Genomic DNA, 10,721 nt, shown 5'->3' on the forward strand with positions numbered 1-10,721 from the left:
AACGAAGTGGTGCCCCCCGAAGGGGGGGCGGAACATACTGTCTCCACGCATGTACTTCCACCATTGTACTGTTCCACATAGGTTTGCAACTTTCCACGTGAAGCGAGATCCACTCCACTCCTCTGACATAGGGTGGGTAGGGTTATTTTTAACGAAGTGGAGCCCCCCCGAAGGGGGGGCGGAACGTACTGTCTCCACGCATACATTTTTCTACCCACGTATAAGTCACTGCCCTCTACCAAATGTAGATAGAAAAATGTATGCGTGAAAACAGTGTGTTCCGCCCCCCCTCCGGGGGGGCTCCACTTCGTTAAAAATAACCCTACCCACCCTATGCCAGAGGTGTGGAGTGGATCTCGCTTCACGTGGAAAGTTGCAAACCCATGTGGAACAGTACAACGACGGAAGTACATGCGTGGAGACAGTATGTTCCGCATGACAGATTTTCTAACACTAAAAGTTGTCAACTTTAACAATTAATATCTCGCTTCGCAGGGCAGAGCGACGATTTTGTCTGAGGAAAAAGTTGTTCCTCGTTGAAAAACGCGTCGATTAAGACCAATTTGATTGATTTTGGAGGTGGAGCAGCTATACTGAAGAAGAAAGAAGAAAAACCATATATTTATTATTTGTATCCTTTCTCAGCCTGTATCTCCGAAACTATTTGAGTCCGGCCCTTATATATACATATATATATATGAAATGACTCGGGAAGACATCCCCAACAACATATTTAAAAATAAAGCAAATCGGAGAGGAGGCCCCTTTTATGCATAATTACCATAACTTTTCTTCTCAGTTTGACCCAATCTACTATAATCTTTGGAGTGGTCCAAATCGAATCCGACACCCTGTATACAATTCTCGGGGACCGTTCAACGGCACATTATTTTCTAAGTGACTCATCGATTCGCGTCAGATAATTATTTTAACTGAAGTTTATTTTAAAGTATAAGCTCCAACGACCGAATATATTTTTTTTACTCTATCTTTTTTGCATCTCTACAAAAATATCTTCACTACAAAACTATCTTCTCTACAAAAGTAATGATATCATCAAATGGCATCAACTAAACTAAATAGTTTTAAACGTGGTGGGGCGATGATTGGAGTGGGGGCATGCCCGCCGGCTGGGCGCCCGCGGACGCCCGTTGCCCGCGGTTTAGACAATTCAAAAATACCTTTTCAAAAATATTGTCTCTACAAAAATCTTCTCTACAAAAGTATCTTCTCTACAAAACTATCTTCTCTACAAAAGTAATGATATCATCAACAAATTACGCCAAATATAACAAGGGATATTTATATATGTATAACGCGTATCTTTCTTCTACCGTAACCATTCTGTAAATACATCTCATTCGGCCAATAACGTATCGACAGCACCGTTGAAAAGAATAGCAACTGTTTAGAAATTTAGAAACTCTGTATCTATTCAGGCGAATTAAGGCCAGTGTCCATGATGCTAGTACTTGGTCCAAGTTCTAGTTTTGAGAAATGCGTAGCCAATCAACTTGCAGCTTTTGTGGAACAGCTTTATTGATCCACACACTGAAAAAAATTTCTGGTTGAATATGGACGAATCAGATAATTCCTTTAGGATTTACCAGAATTCCTTTAGGATTTACCAGAATTTCTATAGGATTACAGGAATTCTGGTAAATCCTAAAGGAATTCTGGTAAATCCTAAAGGAATTATCTGATTCGTCCATATTCAACCAGAAATTTTTTTCAGTGCAGAAACCGTGGATTTTTGCATTGCAATATCTCCACTCATGGGGCACGTAGGAGAAAAGTAAAAACACTTTTATTATGCAAATCGTACCCAAGCTATCGATTAAGCGCAGTCTCAACTTCGTCGGATCAGCCGTTGTTGAGATCCGAAATTCTGAGGGCCAGTCAACTCGCGTACTCGCGTATAAACTACACGGTTGGTGTCGCGCGCGTGGTTTTAGCTTGTCGCTTACTTGTTGTCGCTTATACTTGGCGCGAGACACTACCGTGTCTCGTGATACAACACCACATTGGCTGAAGAGGGTCACATGTAGTGACCGAAACGTACCTATTTATTATATACCATTGTATTACATGTAAATTTTGTTAAATTTTTAATATATGACATTTACCGAAAATCTGGTGCTAGCTCACATTGCTCTAGTCAGTCTTCTTTTATACAAACACAACGATTAATTGTGAAGACTAAATTTATTATATTTTATCGGAGCCTTAATTTTATGATCGATTAATTGTTATAGAAATCAATGCGATATCTATCGGTTTGAATCGGGTTTTTTCAGCAGGGTAATCATATAGGAAATTGGATCTCGGTTAAATTGGCTAATTTTCACATATGTTGTAGCTTATGACTTGCTGAACAAAAAATGTAATGGACTCAAACTTAAATAATGGCTAGTTACTGGGCTACAGCCAGTCAAACATAGAAAATTTGGGCTCCGCGGGTCTTGTTTGGAAATACTTTGAAGCATATTAGGAAAAAATGTTTCAGACAAAAGTTGTTTGAACAACGATGAATATCGGCATTAGCATTAGGTGCGTATGTGTTGTTGTGTTGTAAAAATGTTACGTAACACACCCGTAACTCAAGGTACATAAATATAAATACAAATGTAATCTGTTAGAAATGTAACAAATGTTACATTATGAATACTCAGCGATCGCAAATACTAGTTTCACTGACTGCCGCAACGCGGCGACCGTGCGTCATGCTTTCTTGAATTTAAAAATCCATCCCACCATAATATAAGAGGCGAGTTCGCGAAGGATCTGATCTGACATCGAGTCTCCACGAATTGATTCAGTCCGACCGCTGCTGGCGAAGTTAGCATTATTATTATTATTGGCATTATTTATTGCTTAAACAATAAATAATTATCCAGGGTCAAATTAATGGCATCGTCTTATGTCTCCCTTCGAACCGAACAACTTTTGTCTGAAACATTTTTTCCTAATATGCTTCAAAATATTTCCAAACAAGACCCGCGGAGCCCAAATTTTCCATGTTTGACTGGCTGTAGCTCAGTAACTAGCCATTATTTAAGTTTGAGCCCATTATATTTTTTGTTCAGCAGGTCATAAACTACAACATATGTGAAAACTAGCCAATTTAACCGAGATCTAATTTTCTATATGATTAGTGCGGGGTTCTTTCTAATCGTTGCAAAAATATTATATACATTTTATAATTATACATTTTTTAAGTATCTATTTGAGGATCAAAAAATAAAAATTTGTTCAAGATTGTTTGAACGTTGCAGCAACATAAACAATCAATGTACAAACATTAACCTAGATTTAACGTAGAAAAGATATTTATACCTCAACATTCAACATTGCAACGTTTCAGCAACATTATTTTAACTTTCTGTGCTGTATGGGGTAATAACTTGACGCGCAAAACATGTCTATACAATCTCCCGCCAAGTACGAGGTACGAGCCATGATCCGTTTCCTTTTCGCAAAGGGAAAAGCGCCGTTTGAGATTTTTGAGGAGATCAAAACTGTTTATGGCAAAGGAGGTATGAACCGTACGATTATATGTGTTCAATGGCGTCGTGAATTTAAGAATGGCAAAACGAGGGTTTACGACGATCAGAGGAGCGGAAGACCATCGATTTTGACTGACGCGCTTGTGAAAAAAATCGAAGAAACTGTCCGTGACGATCGCAAATTAACGTTGAATGAAATGAGTGTGAATCTGAGAGATTTGTAGAAACATTACAGTCATTTGCCTCATATATTACGAGATTTTCCCATTTTTTCCCGGGTTAGCTACAGTTTCGGTCGGTAATCCATCTCTCATAGTAAAAGGCTGGGATGGGAAATAAGATTTACCCTATATATAATATAATTATATATATAATAATTTATAAAGGAAAGTGCCCAATTGTGAGATAGGCGTCTAATATGAGATAGAGAGTTTTCAATATCCAATTTTACAACTTTTTTTAAACGATTATATGCGCGATCTAATAATGAATTTTCCATTAGACAAACTTAAGGGCAATAAATTCATGATGGAATCAACGGATAATATCGTATCTATTAATTTAGCAGACACCGCGTTATCTCATATTAGGAGCATATCCTGTAATAGAGGACTCTCCTCTAATAACAATAATAATTTTCTTATAACTTGCTCATGCATAAGATACCAATAACGCACTTCAATACCGATAACAAGCTTTCCAGTGATAATGTCATTGCAGGGCGGAAAATATTGTAAGCTCATTGTCAGTTCGGTCGGAAACTCTTTCGTCTTTTTATCATTCTTCTGTTTGTCCGTATGAATCAAATTCTGCAATTTTTACAAATAAATTAATCGCAAAACAAAGATATGATGATACGATGGGATTCTCGTTCAATTTGATTTTGCATAATTACCAGTGTCGAAGAATACTCCGCATTTTTGCATTGAGCGTTCGTAGAATTAAACGAGTCTCTATGAGATTCCGAATTCTCGCTAACAGTACCTGCATGGCACAATATTGCTTTTTATTATTTTCTTAAACAATTCATTTCTTAATCAATAATGGACATAGATCAAGTTTTTTAAACCTTAGAATAAATTCTAACAATTTTTTAATTTTACATTTTTTTATAATACATTTGCGGCAAGAATTAAAATCCCTTTTAGATTTAAATTTTCTCTAAATTGGACTAAATAGATTTAAAATATCTATCATAACATTAAAAAATTAGAAATGTGCACATTGCTCCCTTATCATCTGGATAAGTACAGGGTGCGGCAGCATAACTTCCTTTTTTCAAAACTTAATAAAACCCATTGTATGAATCAGAAAATTTTTATTTGTTTTTTATAATGTAGGCACATACATAAAGTTTTGTTTTACTCAGTTTTGAAGATCAAATCAGGTAGGTGACGTCCCCCATTCTCCATACACTGACATGAGTAAACCGATTTCTGGCGTTTGTCATGACTCCTGCCAGCATAGCAGGCGTTATGTTGGCAATTTCTTCCTGGATGTTGGTCTTCAAATCTTGTAGGGTCCTTGGACGGTTCACATAAACACGGGATTTAAAAAAACCCCATAGAAAAAAATCACAAGGCGTCAAATCGGGAGAGCGGGCCGGCCACTCCAAATCGCTCCTAATTGAGATGAGGCGCTCTGGGAAGTGTTCCCTCAAAACAGTCATCGAAGCTCTTAAAGTGTGTGCCGTTGCACCGTCTTGTTGGAACCAAGTGTCCCCTAAGTCCAACTCATCTAGCCGTGGGAAAAAAATTCCTGTAACATGTTTACATACCGGTTCGAATTCACTGTCACTGTGACTTCATTTTCCTCAAAGAACCAGGGACCAATAATTCCACCTGAGGAAATTGCACACCACACTGTGACTTTAGGTGAATGCAAAGGCCTTTGATGCAATTGTCGAGGATTGGTGTCAGCCCAGTAGCGCATGTTTTGTTTGTTGACGGATCCACACAAATGAAAATGGGCTTCATCACTAAAAAAACAATAGCGTCCTCAGGAACGACTTCCAGAATAACCTCACACGCGTTCCTCCGAGAATTGAAGTCACGTTCAGAAAGTTCCTGCACAATTGTCATCTTGTATGGATGGAAATGAAGATCTTCATGAAGAATTCTCCTCACAGAACGATCGGAAAATCCAAGGGCAGACGCATGTTTGCGCGCAGAACGCCGTGGTGATCGCAACATTGAAGCTCTCACTGCCTCAATGTTCTCAGGTGATCTAATGGGCCGAGGGACTCCAGTTCTTCGTCTTGTCGCACTTGCAGTTTGTCTGAACGTAGTGACCCACGTAACAATTGATTTCCGGTCCGGGACAGGGGCCAACGGGACTAAATTAAAGCGATTCCGAAAGGCGCGCTGGGTTGCGATCACAGAACATCCGCTCGAAATGTAGGCCTCAACGGCACACGCACGCTCCTCACTGTTCCAACGCATGATGGCGACTGAAATGTGTCGGGACAAAAACTTTATAGTCCCGCCTCTCGAACGAGACCACTAGCGCTCCGCTACGACATCAACCGACTAAATGGCGCACATTTTAAAAAAGGAAGTTATGCTGCCGCACCCTGTATTATAGATTTGCAATTTTGAAGGTGTAAAGTGAAAATTTGCACATTAGTTTGTCGTCATCTGGGTAAGTTGTTTTTCAATTTTGGTTTCTTCATACAGAAAACTTTATGAGTTAGTGCAAATTGAAAATTGCTGAAGAATTTTAATTCGCACACAAAGCTTCCTCTATGAGGAAGTTATGTGCAAGTTTCTAATCCTCCTCCTATGCACATACAGGTTTTTGATTTCCTCATAAAATTTATATAAATAAATGTGTATAATTTTGCATACACACGCGCTCTCTCTCTCTCTCTCTCTCTCTCTCTCTCTCTCTCTCTCTCTCTCTCTCTCTCTCTCTCTCATCTATCTAAAAATTAGTTAATTAAAAAAATAAAATGTGTTGACTAAAAATCGGACGAAAATATATAAATTTTGACACATGAAAACGTGACATGATCTTTACGTGACCTTCACGAAGCTGTTCATTTCATACTGGTATTGCTATTTAATATTTTAATGTGAGACATCGAATTAGTGTATTACACTGATAACCAAAAATTTAAAAATATTTTATTGAAGAGCTACCTGAAAGTATGAAAGGATGATATCTTACAGAGTTGTTTTCTAAGTTTGAAAGTAAATAAGCGTTACATTTAACACATATTTGTGGTTAACGCAACATTTAATTCTAAAATAATGGACTACATTTATACAGCTATAATTACAAAGCTTTTTTTAAACTAAAAGCTGTGGATTATTCTAGATTACTTTAAAGGATAGAAAAGTCTGTCACTAGAAAAAATAAATTTTGATGAAAAAAATTCTAATACATTTTTCATCTTGTAAAAATATATAATATTTATAGAATTTTTAAACATTTTTTATTATAAAACAAGGAATAAAACAATTAAAGTATTGCAAATTATAACGCATAAATTTGAATAATTTTATTTAATAAACATTTTTTATCAATAGTTCACTATTTTAATGATTAATATAATAAATATAAAATAATATCCCATACAGCACGCATGTCTAAAATACATCTTTAAGATGTCTTTAACCCTTTGCACTCCTATGTCGAGTTTCACTCGACATCAGTTTTTATCTCAGGAGCTTCTTTGTCGAGTCTCACTCGACATTTTTTCAAGTCCAAACCAATAGATGAAATATAATTCCGAGTGCAAAGGGTTAAGTCATCTTTTAGATATGTATGTCTAAAAGACGACTTAATGACGTCTTAAAGATGTCTCTTAGACATGCGTGCTGTATGGGATATCAATTTTTGCAAAGTAACACGGCAATCAATGTTGTTGAAAAATAGAGCAAGCTAATCTAAAACGCGTGGAACTAGACGAGACTCCAAAAATTCTCTTACAATTCAAGTTATATAATACAGCAAAAGATTTTTTACCATTGTTGTCATTTTCATATAAACTACCGAGTCTCCAAGATCTATAGCTGACGTCATTTAATTTTAAATTGTCCTTTTTTTGATTCTTCGTTCGCAGAGGCGCGCTTTTGTCTTCCTTGCCTGCGGAAAAATATATCAAGGTTTATGTAACCATTTTTGTCCTAGTTAGTAACTTAAGTGTGCCTGCTCTCGTGACCTTCGCTGAATTTCTACTGTTCCAGTATACATACGTATATTATTTATAAGACGACTTTATTTTTACATGATATTCGAATAACCTCCCTGCACAATTTTAGATAGCAACTAAGCGATTATCAATAAGTATACTACGGAGGGCATTGCATGATGATTCTACAATCGTGTAGATAAAAACGTGTAAAAATTTAATATTAATTTAATATAAACAATATTAATTTAGTATAACAAATTTTCGTAGGTACACGAAAAATATTATAAAGAAGATATAACGGTCTAGTAACAATATTAGAATATTATCGTGCAGTGTGTTAGCTAGTTGACGTGTTTAATTACATAACGTTACAGAGGAAACGAAACAACATTTACTCAGGTACATACATGTATCGTAGGATATAGCAATGGCGTAATTCGCGCATATTCATGAATAGCTAAAATTTACGTGATTTAGATGAAAAATATCATTATTAGAGACAAAAATTTCAATTCTCAATACTTGGAAAATTTTAATAAAAACTTGAAAAATCTCCAAAACTCCTTCATTTTTATTCTACAATATTTAAATTGTTATGGATATAAACAAAATATTAAAATTCGTAAAAGGCTACCAAAAATGTTAATCATCTTTTTGTAATTTTGAAAACGTAAAATTAACTTCTAAAAGATTATTTTATATTACATTTGTATACTTACAATACTTTAAGTATGCATGAAGCATGTGCTCGTGTAGAAACGAAAGAGTACGCGTACGTGATTGGGAAACAAAATATGAAGGCGGAAGGGAGGGAGAGGGAGAGGGAAAGGGAGGGAGAGAGAAGGGGGAGAGGAAGAGAGGAAAGAAGGAGAAGGAAGAGGGAAGGGAAGTGTCACGTGCTTTTACAGTGTATGTACGTACACGCCAAGTACTTTACGCTGAGAACTCGCTAATTCTATTCTTAGACTCTTCTCTTGGTCCACGGGCCTGAACCGTCCGCAAAATATTAAATACACTTAATTTAAAGAAAGTTAATTAGTACAGTCGATAAACTTACCTTGTGTTCTGAAACATTCGTAGCCGATGCAACCAGGTATAAGGAAGCAAATAAACAGTAGCACCGCGATCAGGATGATTCCTACTCCTATCACAATTACAATTAGCAGGCCCCATGGGCCAAAGATATCTTCGTACCACATTCACTGAGATTTATTGGAATTCGAGTTCAAAGTTACTCAGCGCAGCCAGTAGATAAACAACCGCAATGGCAACGGTATGAAGAGATAATTAATGGCTTGAACGTAACTTCTCACGTAACACAGACACGTTTCAATTAGTTTAAAAGTACATAATATTTAATTAACGTTTTATTATAATAAATCCGAAGATTATTAAGTAATGTACAGATGATGAGAACATGTTTATGATGGAAGTTTATCATGTCGAGTTGATTGAACATTACTCACGTCGAAGAAACATTCACGATGAAACATTCACGTCTCGTATTCGTTGCCATCACATTTGTCGACGTGTCTCTTATGACATCGCGGCATGAAACGTAAAACGCCTCGGTGTGTACACATCTGCGCACCGGATAGGAAACACTTGTGTTACCAATAATTCTCGGCTATGTCCGAATGAGAACTGGTGAAACGAGTGATAACGCATGATGATAAAGGAACACTGTCGAAACATATTAGAATATCTATCCACTTTTCATTTCCATTTAACAGCTGGTCGGAAATTGAGTGATTCGAAATAGTAAACGGAATATTCCAACTGTTTGTTTCTTAAAATTAGCTAAAATGTCGAAAGAGATTGGCATTTGTTATGCAAATTTTGAATCACATACGTTTCTTCTAAGGAAAATCGTATTTAGTTTTTCCGTTACATTTATTTTAAATTTAAGTTACTCGTTAAAAAATTGTTTATATAAAAACATTTAAATCTATACATACTTATAAATATATGTAAAATATGCCCATTTTATTGATATTATGCCCATTTATATGAATATAATAATCATATAAAAAATATGATTGTACATATGATGATATAGAGAATATTGTATAATCTAAATTTTATTTTTTGTAAAAATTCAATGCAAAAATTTAAAAAATGTATTTAAAAAAATAATACAAACAAAAATTGTCTTAATTGTTCGTTTTTTTTTTAATACACGTACGGACAGAGGATATTCAAGAAATAAACGTATGTGGACATATTTTATATACAATTAATATGTATTTATATATTTTTATGTAAAAATTGTTTTACTAAGTAAATAATGAAAAATAATAATAGTACTTCGAATTTTTCGCGCGCGCAATAACGCAAAATAAAAGATTTTATTCTATATACTAGCTTCGCAAAAGTATTGTGGTAAAATAATAAATTTTATGCGCGGAAGTTACGATGCCCACAATCCGCGATAACGTTCGTAGCTACAATCGAGACTGCCGGAACATATGCTTAATCATCAGCACAGATATTCGCTCACCGTCCCACGTATCTCGCATTACACGTCTCACATTACTTATACGCAAACGTTAATTTCGATAACGATTAATTTTAACATATCAGGTATTATCTGAGATATTTAATACCATGATCCATGAAATTGGTCATATTTCTTTGTTTTCTTAAATTTCGTTGGTACGAATCTCACACTGCAGATCACATCGTTGACCTTGTAACATCGGTATTCTTCTAGGTCTTTCTTGTATCGTTGTAAGTAGCAATTTAGCAATGTCGTTAAAAAAATTGTTCGATTTGTAAATGTCTTATGACGGATATAAATTCGTTTGTTGATTACTTGCCGCGAGTATTCGGTACTCGTTGGATCACACCGCAATTATGACCTGGATGAACTCATGATCTGTCACACTGTATCTGTCACTCGCGATTACGAATTTACAACTGCACTTGACCGGTATTCGACCTAATTGGTTGAATATTCGATTTTGCTTGGTAAGCACATACGTGACGGGCCTGTGCGTGATCGTTTGCGTTCTCGGTCAAGTGAACAAATGCACAGTATGACGTCGGGACGACGATAGGCGGTTCCCCCTAGGAAG

At 36.0% G+C, this 10,721-nt stretch overlaps 1 protein-coding gene across 13 annotated transcripts in view; it reads right to left on the minus strand.

The window, feature by feature from the left end:
• The window catches only part of LOC105557791, a 17,903-nt gene extending 7,182 nt beyond the window's left edge, over window positions 1-10,721 (minus strand). Inside the window, exons 1-5 of one of the 13 annotated variants that reach the window (XM_012005145.1) lie at window positions 10,464-10,721; window positions 8,702-9,227; window positions 7,476-7,595; window positions 4,402-4,490; window positions 4,184-4,315 (exon numbers count right to left, since the gene is read on the minus strand). In XM_012005145.1, coding sequence (XP_011860535.1) covers window positions 4,184-4,315; window positions 4,402-4,490; window positions 7,476-7,595; window positions 8,702-8,843 — 483 coding nt within the window. In that variant the 5' untranslated portion in view covers window positions 8,844-9,227; window positions 10,464-10,721. Of the gene's footprint in view, window positions 1-4,183; window positions 4,316-4,401; window positions 4,491-7,475; window positions 7,596-8,701; window positions 9,445-10,144 lie in introns of those variants that run through there. The other 12 variants (XM_012005143.1, XM_012005144.1, XM_012005141.1 and 9 more) reach the window with 12 other exon arrangements.

The sequence above is a fragment of the Vollenhovia emeryi genome, unplaced genomic scaffold (assembly GCF_000949405.1).
Source record: "Vollenhovia emeryi isolate VEMERY1.0 unplaced genomic scaffold, V.emery_V1.0 DF939417.1, whole genome shotgun sequence".
NCBI classification, from domain to species: domain Eukaryota; kingdom Metazoa; phylum Arthropoda; class Insecta; order Hymenoptera; family Formicidae; genus Vollenhovia; species Vollenhovia emeryi.